The sequence below is a fragment of the Bufo gargarizans genome, chromosome 8 (genome assembly GCF_014858855.1).
Source record: "Bufo gargarizans isolate SCDJY-AF-19 chromosome 8, ASM1485885v1, whole genome shotgun sequence".
NCBI classification, from domain to species: domain Eukaryota; kingdom Metazoa; phylum Chordata; class Amphibia; order Anura; family Bufonidae; genus Bufo; species Bufo gargarizans.
Window position 1 is genome coordinate 180,753,087 of NC_058087.1, and position 19,390 is coordinate 180,772,476.

Sequence of the window (19,390 nt, forward strand, 5' to 3'; positions counted from 1 at the left end):
CTGTAAATAAATTTACTGTACACAGCGTGCGGTACATTGTGCCACAGGGATAGAACAATAGGATGCGGCTTCACGAGAAGCTCTTTCTACCAGGTATGTGGGAGAGGTAAAATCTGGGGGAAAACTGTTTAAGGGCATGTTTCGCACATCACCCGCTATGGTTTCTGTTTGGAAACTCAAGCCAAAAGCCACATGGAAAATTCACAGTGCGAACATGCCTTTACAGGAGGACCTTAGAAGATTGTGTGTGGTACTGCAGTTCATTTCCATTCACTTCAGTGGAACCAAGCTGCAATACCACACACAACCCACAGACTGGTGTGGCGCTGCAGCCATGTTTTTCTAATCCTGGACAATCCCTTTGACAGACCCGTGATGTAATTGGGAAGTGAGCTGCAGGCCTCTGATTTTATCCTCAGGGCGGTCATATATCCACGTTCTGTCTACAACAGCCACTTGACTTAAAATCACTTCCATATGAAATTAACACAAAAGGCGTCCTAAGCAGCAGCTACAACTCTTCCCTCATCTCCATTCACAGCCAGGAAACGGGATTCTTCCAAGTGGATCGGCTCCCAGCGATATCTGCCCTTCCACACGCTCCCCGTTCATGGCCTGTGACACACAGCTGTAATATGGTAAGGGACCGTACAAATATACATGTATACGTGTTCTGTACTTCCTCTGGGAGAATGGCGAATCCCATATAGAGACAAAGGAACATATGCAATGATACAAAAGATACAGATTATAGATAGACACAGAAAATTGAATAAATTCCACAGCACTCCCCCAAAAAAGAATCCTTTATTCACCAGTTCTCTTACTGAGACTTTTCTCAAGCAACGCAAGCACTAATTTCTTGAGAAAAGCACCAGTAAGAGGACTGAAAAGTCACATTGGCGAAAAAAAGGCATTATTACTGAATTTTTTTGTGCCGTGGAATTTCTTCAATTATTTTTATGGAAGCTTTTTGATCATGTTCATAACCGCCGGCACACCATTTCTACAAATTGCAGCGGTGCAGCTCTCGTTTTCTTTTTTATATATGAGATCTATAGATATGAGAATATGGGATGGATAGATAGATAGATAGATAGATAGATAGATAGATAGATAGGAGATAGATAGATAGATAGGAGATAGATAGATACTGTACTTTATAGTCCATATTTAGCAGCTGTAGAATTTCAGATATTCTTTTAAATACATGTAGGCAAAACTTCTAACATTTGGATCCAATAAACTAGGTTAATCTTCTCTATTGGGTTCAGGACTAATCAGGGACTGCTGCACAACAGGAACCACAAACTCTTCATGTTAGACAACCTTGCTGGGACAAAAGCCTATTATTAAAATTCAGGTTTCTACACATACAATGACTCCTGACTTCAGCTGGATAAGATCTGTGGTCTGGATCGGGGCCAGTTTTGTGTAGATTTGGGTGATGGCCAATTAAGATGTAATTTTACAACAACCGATTATCAGGGCAGAGACTAGGTGGACCACCCCATCCTGGGCGGAATTGAAGGCCACTTCTCCTTGATCAAATCTGCCTTGGGAGAACAAAAAAACAAAAACCACATAATGAAATGATGGGGCTCTGAGCAGTAGGAAACCATCTCTAGGGTGGCCCTCAAGCTGGCGGCAACATGGGAGTCGGAGACTTGGATGAAGTGACCAACACCTCTGAACAGGAAAAGATAAACTGGAGTCAACCAACATGGTGCAACAACCATCAACATCTCAAATTCCTGAGTCAACAGGAACAAAAGCAAATAAACATGTTTAATCAGTTACCGAGAACCTTGAAAATTTGGCTAGAAGTCGTCACATGTTCTCAGAAAGAGATGTTCTCAGGCCCTGAGTGGAAAGATACCGCCGATATGTTCTGGATATTTAAAACGCCACATGATTCAAGCTAGTTATATGTGAGCCTATACTGGGCTTCATGGTCTTCCATATTTAGGGGATATGTTCTTCTCAACGATGTTGGAGGCACCAGCGATTACCACTAACCCTCAGTTCATGGCTTTCTCCATTCTTTTCCATCAAGTCTAAGGCCCTTGTCTTAGAAGAGGGCACAACCCAAATTCCAAGATGGCGTCACTCACGTAGTTGAACCACAGGGGCATGTTATCGAGGTCCACCCAAAATAAACAGGTATTAAGAAATTGAATGGTTGGACCACCAGGACTGGGAGTGTAATTCAACCTGTATAACGTGTCCACACTAAGTAGTGGGTGCATTCTTCATGTACGTCATCTAAATACCTGCAGAGTCTCTACGAGCATGACGCCCCGAGGGCGAGTTTCTTTCAGTGCAAGCTTTGTTGACAGCAGTAACATCGGATTGCAACACTGAGCACGTCTATGGTAGGGAATATACCCATGACACGACGTGGAAAAGAAGAGACGTGAGCTGAACATGAGTCAGGTGCAGTACCATCATGAAGCCATTCGTACCGATTCTGAGCGGGACTGAGAATGTGTCCTCCAGGGTGTGTGCGCCATTGTGCCTTAAATCTCACTTGAACTTTCTCGGCACTGAATATGCCGAAGTTCAAAATTATGGCCGATGTGGTCACACTGCCATCTGAAGTGATGTAGATTTACACTGCGGTCTAAGGAGTTGGCCTACTAAATTATAGGTTACGTCTTCATCTAGGCTATGGTGGTGGAGTCCTTGTGATGTTCCCTCACGATGGTTTCTTGTCACTCAGGGGAAGGCAGATCAATAAAGGTGGCATCGAAGGAAGAAGAGTAAAGGTGTTGTTGATGGAACAAGTGCCGCCGTGGTGGTATTTCAGTGTCTTATGCATGTCCTTCAGAACAACCAGATAAGACTTGATGAGCTTCTTTAAGGTGGACCTAAGGTTTGGACTGGTCCACCAAAACACCAGGGGCTAGGCTAGGCTCAGAAACAGAAATGGGCCTAACTGGTCCACATTTTGAGACCTTATAATAATCTTTTTGACCTAGTATAGATGGAGGATGGCCCCCAAAATGGTTCTTTTGGTGGACCTAATGAACCAGTCTAACAAAAAGTGGTCCATAGACATAAGAATTGAACACTTTCTTCACCAGTCATCTGCCATTATTGGTTGACTAATGACAGAAGGCAAGGATAGGTTGTAAGCCGACGCTTATGGTGCTGAACGATCAATCCAGGTAAGGACTGAAAACTTTCAGGATGACTCATTGTTGGTTCTTACATGGCTATATGACCAACTAGCAGCCTTCTTCAGTCTATGGCCAGCTTAAAAAAAAACATCCCACCCATAGGACTACTGTAAAGTTCCTCAGGGCACACAGGCTTTATAATCCAGGTATTACCCACTGCTTCTCGGTATTTACCTGCAGGTCATCCGTTTTTGACCATCATCAGCAGACCCTAGATCTTCACATCCCGGTACCGTTCACACAGCTGAATATAAGAAAAATAAACCAAGATGAAAAGCTCAGGATATAATTGCAATTAACTAGGAAACAAGATCCGGCGGTTGCCGCGTTCCCGGATAATTAGTCTGATTTGTGCAATGAACATCTTACTGTTCAGCCTTGGCAGAAAAACCCGGAACCTTGTGGAGCATGAAAAGTGAGCGAGGAAAAGTGAAATGAAAAGAGGACCATGCCGGCTATGCCTGTGTGTAACAATAACGCTAGATACACTACCGTTTTGTGTATACAGAACATGTGCAGAATTTACCCACTCCTATAAGAGAGTGCGTAAATCAAGCCAGGCAAAACGAACACACTGCGACATTACTAATGAGGGGGCGGAACAGCACCACCACATAAGAATATATGGCAGCAGAATCAACCCTATTAAACCAGACATGATGCCAGGTAGGGTTGATCCTGCGGATTAAAGTGATATCTGTCTTGTGAAAATTGGTTGAGGCATTACAGAGAAACAAAATATGTATTCTTTATGCAAATGATGGCTTCAGTGGACGAAGGGCATGGCCAGCACTGAGTGACTAGGCCCCGCCCCTTGGTGCACTGAGGCCCTCACTTGCATAAAGAATAAAAGTCTTTTTTCTTCTTCTTGGGAACGCAGCAACCGATTTTCAAAAGACAGGTATCATTTTTAATCGTCAGGATCGACCCCACCAGGCGGCATGTCTGCTTTAGTAAGGGTTGATCCTTCTTACAGGTGCTCTTTAATAAAGGGGTTCAGGTTGTGGGTAAGGGCTTATGCAGACAAAAATAAAATTTGTCCGTGTCCATTCTGTGTTTTTTTTTTTTTGCAGGCAGTACGTGGAACCATTCACTTCGATGGGGTTGCAAAAGAAACGGAAATTAGTGTGCATTCCATGTCCGTATGTCCATTCTGCAAAAATAAATAAATAAATAAATAGAACATGTCCTATTATTGTCTGCATTACGGACAAGGATAGGACTGTTCTATTATGGGCTGGATGCAGAACACACATGGCCGGTATCAGTGTTTTGCGAATCCGCAATTTGTGGACCGCAAAAAAAACGGTTGAGTGCATGAGCCCTAATGCATAGATCTGCGGACACAAAAACAGTAATTTTTAACCATTTGTCATGCAGGGCCAAAAGATCCATAATATGATCTGTGAGCTGCAGCTAACCTGCTTGTTGATGGTTTCTATGACAAGAGGGCTCATTCTAATCAAATAAAATGTGACTCCGGGAGCAGATCTCTTCTGAGAATGTAATTATTTGCACAGAGAAGTGATATCCCAGCTGTCGGCGCTCCCCGTAGACACCACCATACAGTTACCTGCATGATATGAGGGAGGTAGGAGAGCGGCAGTATGTGTGATCCTAAGAGATTCTATATTCAGCCTCATTACAGACGCTAACTCAATTATATGGCAGTCCCCAGGTCGAAGGCCTGCCACCAGGGAGGGGGGACGCTGCTCTCATGGAAGCGCTGCAGAGATGACCGTCACCTCTGCACTCAGCCGTCCATGTTTGCATCCAAGGCACGCAGCCAATATGGGCGCATTACCTGGAGCACAGAGGTCAATGACCACGGAGGAGGCTGAGGGAACGTGACTGTGGTTTATGGCTGATATATTTTTATGTGTTGCACAGGAGCTAGTAAAGTCAGGAACTACTCTCGCCCGCCACTAAGGAAGAACATTTCCAATTATTTACCCTGTTAGGGCTCCTTCAACTGTGTTATTTTTTTGGGGGTCTTTTTTCATCAACCGACCCCAGAAAACAATGCATAAACTGAAATGCTGTGCATGTAGACCTGTCAATATTTCCTATATACTATTAGGGGTTGTGCACTTAGGATAACCCCCTACTCGTCTGAAGGGTCTCAAGAAAGTGCTGCCCCCCCCCAGCGATCACCTGTTATTAGGGGGGAAACCCGACAGTAAGTGTTCGGTTTCCCTGCAGCGCCACCACAAGGAAAATGAAGCATTACAGAGCTCCCACTGAAACAGGGCAGGTCCTCCAGAGCGAGAGACGCTCTTTGTAACCTTTCTCCACTATGGCCAAGAGATGAAGATCCAGAATAGAGGACCCCCCCTCCCACCTCTGCAGCTGAATCCCAGATAGATTATAGTCAATGGGGCCGGAGGGCATCCAGTAACATCTGGTAATGCCAAATCCAGATAGCTCAGCCAGGCTGTTCTCCGCCTGAACTATGCCAGCAGTGTGAGACAGGCCTAAGCTAGGGCTCTATTAACCCAAATTGTAGGAGACCTCAACGCTTCCCTAGGTAACCTTCCTGCAGCTTCCCTGCGCTATTATGTAACTGTTGAGTGCACATCATTCACGGTGGTTGGCTTTTTATCAATGACTCTAGCCTAGCTGCACTGTCTATTGGAGTCTGAGAGGTGGGCTGAAATCCACCTTGTGGCTCCATCAAGGGCTCAGGCTGTTGCTCCGTTCATTCATCATGCTTTATACTGCAGCTCGTGGGCTTAGATTGGCTCCTCTATAAATACAAGTTCACCAGATAAAAATCAATGTATGGAATGCGGATATTCAGGCTGTTGCTCTGCCCTTCCCTCATGCTTTATACTAAAGCTCGGTGTGCTCAGACTGGCTGCTCACCAGATGCGTGTCAGTAAATGGAGAGTTGACATTTATTGGAGCAAAGAGAATAATTCTAAACTACGAGCAATGCTTAAAACCACCACTGGCGATCGTCACCGAAAAACTGCTCATGCCGCCCCGGCCTTGTATATACGGTTGCGCCAGCGTCATGCCAGGTACTGAGCAGAAAAACAAACACGTTACACGTCTACTTCCTACTGTCACGGGTCACTTCAGTTCCTTTAGGAGAGAGGAATCACCAGATTTTACGCAGCTCCCCCCTCCCATCCCGAACACTTAGCTCCCGGCTCTGCTTTATGTCAAGGCTCCAAGTTCTGCAACAAATCCCAAACTATGAGGGAGCGTGTAGTATGAGGAAGCGGGGGCAGGGGAGAGGAAACAGACCCCCAACAGAAAGCATGGGCCCCTGGGATACTGTAAACAGAGTGCTGGGAGTGAAGCAGCTCCACCGACCAATGCATGCTTATAGTGCTTTCCTCGTTAGCAAGCAACCAATCAAATCACTGCTCCGATATCGAAACGACAGGCCACGCTCTAGCATGCGCTGCCCCGACTGTATCATGTGCTCCCGTTCTCACCCCTCCCCCACAAGCCTTGTGATTAGTGGGTAAAGACATGACTTTCTACCATACACCCGGCTCAGTGGTCACATGCTGCTCACGTCACATTACCGCTGAGGACAGCGATTCGTCGGCAGCGGTAACTGCATGTAGATGGCACGTCACACTTCCGCTCCAGAGACGGGAGCCGCCGTGCTGGAAGCGGGACTGTTGAAAAGATAAGTGGGGTTCTGTTTAGCATGCTCACCTACCCAGCTGCCCTGCATCTGGGTAGGTGAGTATACCTGTATTTCTGCAGATCGAACAAGGACCCACTCATTTCTACGGGTCCGCAAAAAAAGGAGGAATGCACAGTGTGTGCTGTTCGCATAAATGTCCATTTCCGCGCCCCCGCAAAAAAATAGAACATTCCCTATTCTTGTCAGTTTTGCGGACAAGAATAGGCAGTTACGATGGATGCAACATGGACGTCATCCGTATTTTTTGCGGACCTGCGTTTTCTGGATTGCAAAATACATACGGTTGTGTGAATGTGAAAGCTGAGTGAACATAATACGGCGCAGCCACTGTACACGGCGAGGCCACCGTAACTGCATGCAGATTACTGCTAACTGGTTGCACGTGCGGAATTTGCTGAAAAATCTTCCATGAACCTTTGCCACGTTATCAGCTGACGTGTGCGTGCATAGCCGCCTGTAAACGTGACATCACGTGGCTCTTACCTGTTTTCCGTTCTCTGTGCTGTGGTTATTTTGCAGCTGGTCCTCCAGGCTTGTGTCCTCGTTCGTCTTCCATATCTCGCCGTTATTGTTGCCCACTGTCGGGGAGGACGGGGCACTGGAGTTCGGCTGGGATTCAGGGAGCGAGCTGGATTGTGAGAGGCGCCGGTACTCGTCCGCCTCTCTGTCTATGACCAGCAATTGCGTCTCGTTCTCTATGGCTTTAATGCGCTGCACCACCTGAGACAAAAAGAAAGGCGACAAGTTACTACGGCGACAGTGGGTTCCCACTTTACATAAAGATCTGCTGCTGGTTGTCACCGACACCCCCCTAACCAGGGAGACTTGCTCTTGTTTAACCCTATTTGCCTGCGGGGCTAACCTGGGATGGCTGCCATCTCTCGAATGGCCACATTTTCATTTTCTCACAACAAGCAGAGGTCTTGAAAACTGTGAAAAACTTTAACATAAAGTATATCACAAAGCTGCAGTACTTTTCCTTAAAGGGGTATTCCATCCCTCATCACTAGGATATGATGGGGCGGCCCAATGGCCCTATACTGCAGCCAGTCACGCCCGTTTGAGGGGGCCGTATCACTAAATCAGCTTCCAGCCCCTTCATTCTCATGATCGCTTAACCAATAAATAAGACATCATAAAGTGGGAATACCCCTTTAAGCTTTACTTACATAAAACCAGAAGACCCTCTTTAAGCAGTACCCTCTTGTATGGGTTCCCCCCATATGGAAGCATACACGTAGCGGACCACCCGCCAGCCCCGATGCCAGGCCCAGAGCACATCCGACCTTCTGCAGAGGACAGGGCACAAGTCGGCTTTCATTTTGATACCATCTTAGTCTTGGACTTTGTTTACCCGGATTTTAGGGGCCAGGGTATCCCCCTGGGGGCCCCGGAGTTCACCACACCCGGACTTATTTATGGAAAAGCTTTTCTTAGGGACAATGATCATTGTTCTCCTCGTTTGGGCACCCGGCCCATTATGCAGGTTCTCACCGCTTGGTTCCCTCAAAAGTAGGACAGAAGTTTAAAAGTTTGTGAGGTCCAGAATTTTCTGGGAAACTGTAATTGTTAAGGTTTTAAAGGGGCACTCCGAGGGGGCGGAGCATGACACAGGCATGATCTCTTTGGTGTTTTTCTAATTCTTCAGTCATGCTCTGCCCCCTCAGTGCATCAGTTTTGCGTTGGCTCTCCCTTTAAATGGTTGTCGGCCAGGACAGCATCGTCATTTGCTTGCCTGCGTCACAGGGAAATTGGTTTACACGCCCCCTCCCTGCATGGCTATGTCCCAATTCCCCTCAATGCCCGATTATGTCTATACAATAAGGATTAGACACCTGAGAATGTCAGGGGGGCCGTGCCAACCGGGCAACTTCTCAACAATGCCAGCCTTCAGCCAGCTGTGAGACCGGGTGTCACCATCCTCGCAGCGCAGAAATACAATTTAAAGGGGAAGTCCACTTTTTGTCAGAAGTTGTATTCGGTAAGGGTCTTTGCCCTGGAACGAGGGTCGGCAACCTTCGGCACACCAGCTGCTGTGAGACTACAACTCCCAGCATGCGTACTCGTCTTGTAACTCCTACAGAAGTAAAAGGAGGATTCTGGGAGTTGTAGTTTCAGAGCAGCTCGAGTGGCGGAGGTTGCCGATCCCTCCCCTGAAATGACCCGGATGCCACACTCCTCCCAAATGCTCCTTCAAACGCCATGTTCTCTGCTATATGGGAAAATGGTATAGCGCTGTTCATCCTGAACCTCCTAGTTCATGAATGTAATGCCAGAACTACAGTCAAGACTGACACACACATGCAACATTAAACCTCCATGCATTCTCCTATGGGCACAGGACCCAAAACAGTGATCATGTTTAACTTCCTATTTCATGAATGTAATCCCAGAACTACAGTTAAGACTGACACACAGGTAGGGCAGTATTTAAATGCATTCTCCTATGGGCACTGTTCATCCTGATCCGCCAAGTTCATGAAGATAGTCCTAAAAGCACAAGTCTGACACAAGGCAGAGCAGCAGTATTAAAGGGGTCGTCCAGAACCACCCCTGTCCACAGGTTGTTCGTGGCATTGCACCACTGCCCCATTGACTCCAATGTGGCTCAATCCATGGACAGAGGTGGTGCTGTTTTCAGAAGAAAGGACAACCCCTTTAAATCTCCCAGACCTATAGCACTATTCATCCTAAAGCTCATGAATGCAATACCAGAACTACAGTCAAGACTGACACCCATATACAGCTGCAGTATTAAGCCTCCATGCATTCTCCTATAGGCACAGGACCTATAGCAGTGATCATTATGATTTTCTCACGAATATAATCCCAGAACTACAATAAAAACTGACACGCACATAGGTCAGCAGTATAGGATGTCATGCAGAAGACTCCTATGTGGGTGGGACCGATAGTTTTCTTCATCGTGATCTTCCTGGTTCACAAATACCATTCTGGCAGTAAAGACTGACATTCAGATGAGGTGCATACACTATTCAGGGCATGCAGAAAGCACAGGATAAAGAGCAGCCAATTCTAAAATCATCATGGCCGCCCGACATAAACAGGACTTTGTTTTAGCCCCAAACAGACGAGGGGGGGGGGGGGGGTAAAAAAAAAAAAATAATGGAAAATAAAAAAAGCATAAGGAAAGAATAAACGCTAAGGTCCCGGGACATGAAGTGACGATGATGAAACCAAACACAATGTCACTCAGAGATCGGCGAGCACAATGCGAGGGTTATGTCAGCAGCAGTGACACGGCCAGACACAGTGTCACGCTCCCTCCGTAACCCCTTCACCTCCAGGCTAAACCTACGACACACAGTCATCGTCAGGGAAGTCACGTTCCAGCGACTGCCTTATAAGCGATTGCCTAATATGCGCTGTGCATGGTCACGTCAATACCGCCCCCCCACACACACACTGATTTCCATGGGAAATCGCCAGCGTAGTTTACGTGAGTAGATTTGTCCGCGGATTTGTAATCAATATTGTGAAAAAAATTACTAATCGACATGTCCATTCTTACGGCTGAAACTATATAAGTGGTTAAAAAAAATACGCTGAAAAAATCTGCGCAGAATCTGCGCGGTTTTTGACGCTTTTTTTCAACTTCCTATTCATTTCAATGGGAGAATCAGCACAGAAGAAAAAGCAAGTTGTGCCTCTCATTGAACTGAATGGGAGGCTTTTTATAGGTGTATTTTTCTTTTGGTGCGTAAAATGCGTGAAAAACAGCGCCAAAAACCATCTGTGTGAACGTGGCCCTAACGTGGCATGTCAAACGGCAAATACGTTTGTACCGACACGTCCATAGGTCAAATGGAGGCTGAAAACGGAATGTTATGCCATTCACGTGGAGTTTTTTGCCTGCAGAATTTTTTCTCCAAAAACTGCGGGTTGGACGCGGGGTAACACGCAGAAAATAATAGAAGTCCTGCCTGCCGTTCCTCGTCTGTGACTGCGCCACGAGGTGTGTTCTTTCTTGGCATGTCGCCTGCTTGCTGTTTAACTCTATTCAATGGGGGTTTATCCATGAGCGGGCCCGCCATAACTGAAAAACGGAATACGCGGCAAAGGTAAAAGTCGCCATGTGAACTAACACTAAAGTAGATCAGCCTGGAGTCCAGACTTGATATGAATGTAGCGAACCCTCAAGCTGTGAGAAATAGAAGGTTTCTACACGGGTTTTCGGCTTTGGAATGTAAAGAAAGAAATGTTCCTATTCACTGACAGCAAGCAGAGCTGTTTAAAAAAAAAAACAAGAAGAGCTTTCCATTTTTAACGAGCGATTTACTGTCTCTAGTAAAACTGGAAGGAATGAGAAGAACCGAGGGATGAAAATGTCCTCGCCTATGTTTGCGGTCACGTATTTACACCAGCGTCAATGTGTGCACGTGGCGTGAGGTATACAGCGAGGTAATATACACTGACAGACGATTATACAAGAAGGCGGCATCTCCTCAGCAGACGCCATGAAGCAGAAACATGTAAAGGCAGAGGGCCGCCCTCGGCAACAGAGCGCAGGCAGCAAGGGGAAGGGTGGCCCATAGCAACCAATCGGATCGCAGCTTCTATCTTCTAACCTACACTGCAAAAATTAAAGCCGCGTTACGATTGGTTGTTAGGGATAACCAGCTATCCCTGTATCACTAGGCGGACTTGAGAAAGATGGCAGCTCGAAAGACGGCCATATTTGTTATCAGTTGGCTTTCCCAAAGCTGGAGAGCAACAGCATAAAACTAGACCAAACTGTGCCACATTTACCACAGTTGTGCAGGCTGTGTGACATATGTGCCAGAAATGATAGACACGTCCTTTCGTCACCTCATGGCTTGCTAAAGTTACTCCAATATTTTGCGCCAAAATAATGGCGTGCTATTTTTCCAAAACTACGCCCATTTTGTGGCGTATCAGACCGTCTGATGATGCACCACCCTGGCACCAAGTACAGCTAGAGTATTATATTATATTAGGCGCCCCTGGGCATTATATCGCGCCTCCTTCACGCTGAGACTGCAGATATTTAACGACAGACGCCTCACGCCACGTGGATCCTAAGGATCGCTCCGTATGCCGTACAGTGCCCTCCAGACCCACAGGGCCCTCCAATGGGATGTACGCTCTAACGAAAAACCCTGAGACATAATGGTATACAGTACTCCCGATGCGTCAAGAGGACAGGCTGGCCATCAGAGCTTACTATTATGACAGCCAGAGGGTCTCAATGCCAATCAGCTGCTTGCAAAGCTTGACGGTGTCAAGGTGGAGATCAATACAGACGGCGCTGCGAGGCTGAACAAGGTGTTTTCAAGCATCCTGAGATATTCTCATGAGATTCGGGTCATCTCGGGATTCCGCATTGAACCTGATGAAGTGAAGAAGACAAAGACACCGCCTGCTTTTATACAGCTGACTTATTTTTACAGGTGTCTGGTCCTTACAATATGGTCAAATGAGCTACCAGGGCGAGGTTAGCATGCAGGACGCCCGCTCTTATTCCAGGACCTATACTACAAGCATGTTCATGCATTAAAAGGCATGGCCCCTAGATTTTAATAGGTACCATGGGGGTCATTTATCAAACTGGTGTAAAGTATAACTGGTTTAGTTGCCCATAGCCCATTTTCCAAAGAATCTGTCAAAAATTAAAGGTGGAATCTGATTGGTTGCTATGGGCAACTAAACCAGCTTGATAAATGATCCCACATGGTTTTAACGTGAATTCGACGATTCGAGAATAAATAGGCTTAGCAGGCTAAGCGAATAAATATATTTACTTATTTCATGTTAAAACACCCAGCACCTAGATCAGATCCTCCTCAAGACTCTTTCACCAAGAGATATTGATAATCCCGCATAACACGCATTATGAAAAGCGACCGAGCAGATCAAACATGGCAGCTTCTCCAGTCCATAAACAACCTGCCGTGCAGACACGGTCACACGGAGATTGAGGTGACAGGTACACAGGGTGTATACATCGCTCATTTCCATTTCACATGCCTGTGGTATGACCGTAATCCCATGACCAACAAGCCTATTATACCTATGCTCCCTGCCAACTGGACCGTGTCCAGCTCTCTATCACCGACTGAAAAGTGGCCAACACTAACCCTGCTTTCACACCTGAGCGTTTCTCAAACGCGCGTTTTACGCACGTTTTTGACGTGCGTTTTTATGCACGTTTTTTGCAATAGTAAACGCCCGTTTGTGTGATTGACTGCAGTGTCCTATGGCCACAAACGCGCGTCAAAACGCCCCAAAGAAGCTCAAGAACTTGATTATGCGCCGGGCGTTTTACAGCGCGATCGTACGCGCTGTAAAACGCCCAGGTGAGAACCATTCCCATAGGGAAGCATTGGTTTTCATGTGTTGAGCGTTTTACAGCGCGTTTAAACGCGATGTAAAACGCTCAGGTGTGAACTTAGGGTCAGGCCCCCTTCACACGGGCGTCGCAGGTGAGGGCCGGATGCGATGCAGGTGCGTTCAGGGAAAATCGTGCGAGTAGGCACGCAATTTTAGTCAGTTTTTACTGCGATTGCGTTCCGTTGTTCAGTTTTTTTTCCGAGCGAGTGCAATGCATTTTACACGCGCGGGAGAAAAAACTGAATGTGGTACCCAGACCCGAACCCGGACTTTTATCTTCATTCAGTAGGACCTGCGCCGACGTCACCGCGCTCACCACATGGGGAGCGCGATGACGTCAGCGAAGGTCCTTTCGCAGGTCCTTCAAGAAGAACAAAGAAGAGGATCCTGGCTGCACGATCAAGTGGATGAGGTGAGTTATGTTTTTATTTATTTTTTTAACCCTCAATTGACATTATACTTAGCATTCTGTATTAAAGAATGCTATTATTTACCCTTATAACCATGTTATAATGGAAAATAATCAAATCTACAGAACACCGAACCCAAACCCGAACTTCAGTGAAGAAGTCCGGGTTCGGCTCTGGGTACCACAATTCGTTTATTCTCACGCGCATGCAAAATGCATTACACTCGCGCGGAAAAAACTGAACAACGGAATACAATCGCAGTCAAAACTGACTGAAATTGCGTGCCTACTCGATTTTCCCTGAACGCACCTGCATCGCATCCGGCCCTCACCCGCTACGCCCGTGTGAAGGGGGCCTTAGAAAAGTTTCCTCATAAATATATTCCATATAGTCACCACCCAGTAGAGCTTTTTAAGTCTACACAAGGGGGCTTCTGACTTGGACCACCTTCCATTTGCTAGATGTAATATGTTTTGGGTGGTGTCCCTATAAAAAGACTCGTGGTGGGACCTTCACTTTGGTCTCCTCTGGTGGTTCCTCTGGTGGCTCCTTGTTTTGTAATACCAAGAACAGGAGGGATGGGCTCCAAAAACTGTTCTCCAGCTTTCAGGAATATTCAGTTTGTTCCAGATTACAAGGGGATAAACGCTGCCCCTTGTTTCTTCCACCGTACCCCCTTTTCAGGCTCATGTGTCTCCAAGAACAAAGGGGCAGAGGGACCTTTAGGTCTTCTTGGTTTTTACTTACATTACAGGGCCTACTGACATGGGGAAGGTCCATTGAAGCTTATGGGAAAGGGGTACAGCCAACCAGAGCCAGGGCTAGGCTCTCTTCTCACCACAGCCATTGATGAAGCCTCTATTGCTATCGCTTGGAAAGGCTGACCATACACTTTAGAAGGTTCATTCACCCTACAGCCATCCCTCCCCACACCCCATACACATGCCAGAATAGTGCCACGGGGTGTAAACTGAGATTTATCATCTCCAAAATCCACATCCTTCGGTGATACGTCTTGGATGAAGGGAAAGAAATGGTGCCAAGAACCCAGCCACGGCTTATCTCAGAGAAGATGCGGTGGTGGTGGAGTCAATCAAGAAAATCAAAGTATGGCTGATGTAAAAGGCTCCATCTAGAGCAGACGGTGGATCTGTAGTACTGGAGTCTGAAGTGTATATGAGGATGACAGTAATCACCAATTATGACACGAGAACAGCGGCAGCAGCTCTCAAGTGTAGGGAAGCCATCAAACAGCTCCTCAAACCTCAGCTTCCCAGACTCCCGTGACATGAGGGGAGGGTGGTATGAAGAAGACAGGGAATCATAATATCCAAAACTCATCTACCCTGATATGATGATGGGGTAGTTACCACCAGAAAACTCTAATAATGTGATCCAGAGATATAATATGAGGTAGATAAATAGATAGATAGGAGATAGATAGACATGACAGGCACGATATGACAGACAAGACATGACAGACAAGACATGACAGACAAGACATGACAGACAAGACATGACAGACAAGACATGACAGACAAGACATGACAGACAAGACATGACAGACAAGACATGACAGACAAGACATGACAGACAAGACATGACAGACAAGACATGACAGGCACGATATGACAGATCCCCTTCTGCACAACTATATCCCAGTGACTGTATACATGGTGTCAGTGCACATGACGGATAATTATGTGACTATATGGGGGTATGCAGTGCCCCTCTGCTGTGGTGAGGGTATAATGTACAGGGTGGAATCTTATAATAGTGAAAAGCAGCCACTACAAGTTCAGTACACAGAATATATATATATATACTATACGTATATTCTGCCTGGTATATAACCAGTTACACTTGAGGAGAGGTAAGCGCCATCTCCACTGCTTTATAATGTTACTGCAACTATTAGAAGTGGAGGTGACAGTGGTATATTCTATCTATAACTATAGTCCCCAGTGTACAGTGTATCATAAATCAGGGGTGAGCGAGGTGTACAGTATACAGATGTCTAACTGACCCCACTCTTCAGTATACACCGCTCCAGGTGCGGCCACTCTCCGGTATACACCGCTCCAGATGCCCCCACTCTCCAGTATACACCGGTCCAGATGCCCCAACTCTCCAGTATACACCTGTCCAGGTGCCCCCACTCTCCGGTATACACCGGTCCGGGTTCCCCACTCTCCAGTATACACCAGTCCGGGTGCCCCACTCTCCAGTATACACCCGTCCGTGTGACCCCACTCTCAAGTATACACCCGTCTGGGTGACCCCACTCTCAAGTATACACCCGTCTGGGTGCCCCCACTCTCAAGTATACACCCGTCTGGGTGCCCCCACTCTCCAGTATACACCGGTCTAGGTGCCCCCACTCTCCAGTATACACCCGTCCGGGTGACCCCACTCTCCAGTATACACCCGTCCGGGTGCCCCCACTCTCCAGTATACACCGGTCTAGGTGCCCCCACTCTCCAGTATACACCCGTCCGGGTGACCCCACTCTCCAGTATACACCGGTCTAGGTGCCCCCACTCTCCAGTATACACCCGTCTGGGTGACCCCACTCTCCAGTATACACCAGTCCGGGTGCCCCACTCTCCAGTATACACCCGTCTAGGTGCCCCCACTCTCCAGTATACACCCGTCCGGGTGACCCCACTCTCCAGTATACACCCGTCTGGGTGACCCCACTCTCCAGTATACACCCGTCCGGGTGACCCCACTCTCCAGTATACACCCGTCCGGGTGACCCCACTCTCCCGTTATCATACCTGGTGATGGGTCTCCTTCTCCACGTTCGCCCCGTTGACTTCCAGCACCCGGTCCCCAGCCCTCAGGCCGGCCAGCTCCGCCGGGGAGCCAGGCTCTACCTTGCGGATGTACTGTCCGGTCTTGTTCTTCTCTCCGTGCAGGTGGAAGCCGTAGCCCTGCTCCCCCTTCTGGATGTGACACAGCCGGGGCTGGAGGCGCTCCTGGGCCATGCTGACGGACCGCGGCGGGTGATCGGGCACTGGCAGCGCTCAGCGGGGCATAGTGCGGCAGGGCTGGCGGCTGCAGTGCTGCTGGCGGCTCCTCTCCTCCTCCCGCTCTGGCTTGTGTTTCACTTGCAAACAAGGAAAAGCCACAAAGATGCTGCTCTGGCTCCGCCCCCTGCTCCGACCTGGAATCTTCCAGACTGGGGGGGACAGGAGGCTGCGGGGGGCGCACAATAGGGGGGACATAGCAACTGAGGGCCAGGAGGCGGCGGGGGGCGCACAATAGGGGGGACACAGCAACTGAGGGCCAGGAGGCGGCGGGGGGCGCATAATAGGGGGGACACAGCAACTGAGGGTCAGGAGGCTGCGGGGGGGCGCACAATAGGGGGGACACAGCAACTGAGGGTCAGGAGGCTAGGGGGGGGCGCACAATAGGGGGGACACAGCAACTGAGGGTCAGGGGGCGCACAATAGGGGGGACACAGCAACTGAGGGTCAGGAGGCTGCAGGGGGGGGCGCACAATAGGGGGGACACAGCAACTGAGGGTCAGGAGGCTGGGGGGGGGGCGCACAATAGGGGGGACACAGCAACTGAGGGTCAGGAGGCTGTGGGGGGCGCACAATAGGGGGGACACAGCAACTGTCAAGACCGTGCCAAGCTCATCATAGACACAGCAATGTCTGACCCATCACATGCACAGATAATTATCGGCCGATCTCAGCATGTGAAGGGGGGCGAGTTTGTCATTGAACCAATGCATCTAAAATCCAAAATTTGACAACTTTGCAAAAAGTTTTGATAATTAAAAATGCACTATTATTTAGCATATACAGCTTCTATTCAGTTCTATGTGTCTCCATGGTAACAGACTACGAAGCTGTAAAGTTTGGCCCTGTTGCCAGTTCTATGTGTCTCCACGGTAACCGACTACAAAACTGTAACGTTTGGCCTTGTAGTCATCATCCTTTAGGCTCAATTTGCATCTGTGTGGACTCCGACAGGCTCTATTATATGATTCAGCGGGGTCCATCGGGCTCTGTTGGTGTTTAACATATGACCGATCCCTTCAATTCTATTTTTCCGCTCCCACAACAGGGCTGAAAAAGACAAAATTCATAATGCAGAGGTGAACACAGCCTTAAAGGGGTTGTCCATTAGGTGCAACCCCACCTCTGGGACCTGCTCCTATCTCAACAATGGGGCACCGCCACAAAAAGAGAGGACACGGAACATGCACAGCTATGGGACTTCTGAATATAGCCAAGCCATGGCTGCGTCTTTTCCTTTCACCGTGGGGCCCTGTTCTTGAGAAAGGGTCAGAATCGCCCCAAACGGGCATTTATGGAGCATCCTATCGATATACCATCCATGTCCAGATGGGACAACCCCTTTAATATATTGACGTCGGGGTATCCATGTGCCTGGAAGGCAAATAGTGGAGATTTATCAATACTGGTGCAAACCAAAAGTGGACCAGTTGTCCGTATCTGAGATAAAATAGGGACTGAGGTAAAAACAATAGGCAACTGAGATAAAAACAATGAGAAGCTGAGGTAAAAACAATTGGGAATGGGAGTAAAATGGGGACCTGGGATAAAATGGGAAACTGAGGTAAAAACAATGGCGAACTGAGGTAGAATTGTGGACCTTGAGTAAAAACAATAAAGAAATGAGGTAAAAACAATGAAGAACTGAGGTAAAAATTAGGTAACTCAGGTAAAAACAATGGGAATGAAGATTAACATGGGGGCCTGCGGTAAATACAATGGGAAACTAAGGTAAAAATAATGGAGAACAGAGGTAAAAATGGGGAACTCGGGTAAAAACAATGAGAACCTGAGGTAAAAACAATGGGGAATGAGAGTAAATTGGAGACCTGGGATAAAATGGGAAACTGAGGTAAAAACAATGGGAAACTGAGGTAGAATTGTGGACCTGGAATAAAAACAATGAAGAACTGAGGTAAAAATTGGGGAACTCGGGTAAAAACAATGGGAATGAAGATTAACATGGGGACCTGGGGTAAATACAACGGGAAACTAAGTTAAAAATAATGGAGAAGAGGTAAAAATGGGGAACTTGGGTAAAAACAATAAGAACCTGAGGTAAAAACAACGGGGAACAGAGGTAAAAAACAATGGGGAATGAGAGTAAATTGGGGACCTGGGATAAAATGGGAAACTGAAGTAAAAACAATGGCGAACTGAGGTAGAATTGTGGACCTGGAGTAAAAACAATGAAGAACTGAGGTAAAAATTGGGGAACTCGGGTAAAAACAATAGGAATGAAAATTAACATGGGGACCTGGGGTAAATACTATGGGAAACTAAGGTAAAAATAATGGAGAACAGAGGTAAAAACAATGGGGAATGAGAGTAAATTAGGGACCTGGGATAAAATGGGAAACCGAGATAAAAATTATGGGGAACTGAGGTAGAATTGGGGACCTGGAGTAAAAATAATGGAGAACTGAGGTAAAAACATTGAGAAGCTTAAAGGGAACCTGTCACCATGTTTTTACATATTAAACTAAAGGTACCCTAAATCTTGTCTACCATGAGAGTTTCCAGCGATCTATCCATAACCTTCTCTGGACCCCCATATCCTAATATATCGCCCCCTAAAGCTTTCGCGCCGTTATGCTCATTAGCATATTTAATTACTTCCCCTCACACCATCAGAAGGACTTTGATTGACAGCCAATATTCAGCATCTTCGCTCGAAGTCGCATCTGAAATCGCGCGCATGCGCCATTGCCCTTTCTTTCTTGGAGC

General features: G+C 47.2%; 1 protein-coding gene across 1 annotated transcript in view; it reads right to left on the reverse strand.

Annotated features, from left to right (window-relative positions):
* SLC9A3R2 (SLC9A3 regulator 2) overlaps nucleotides 1–16,741 on the reverse strand; it is a 69,700-nt gene extending 52,959 nt beyond the window's left edge. The window contains exons 1-2 of the mRNA XM_044302865.1: nucleotides 16,412–16,741; nucleotides 7,333–7,569 (exon numbers count right to left, since the gene is read on the reverse strand). Coding sequence (XP_044158800.1) covers nucleotides 7,333–7,569; nucleotides 16,412–16,621 — 447 coding nt within the window. The 5' untranslated portion in view covers nucleotides 16,622–16,741. The remainder of the gene's footprint in view (nucleotides 1–7,332; nucleotides 7,570–16,411) is intronic.
* Between the last annotated feature and the right edge of the window lie 2,649 nt (nucleotides 16,742–19,390).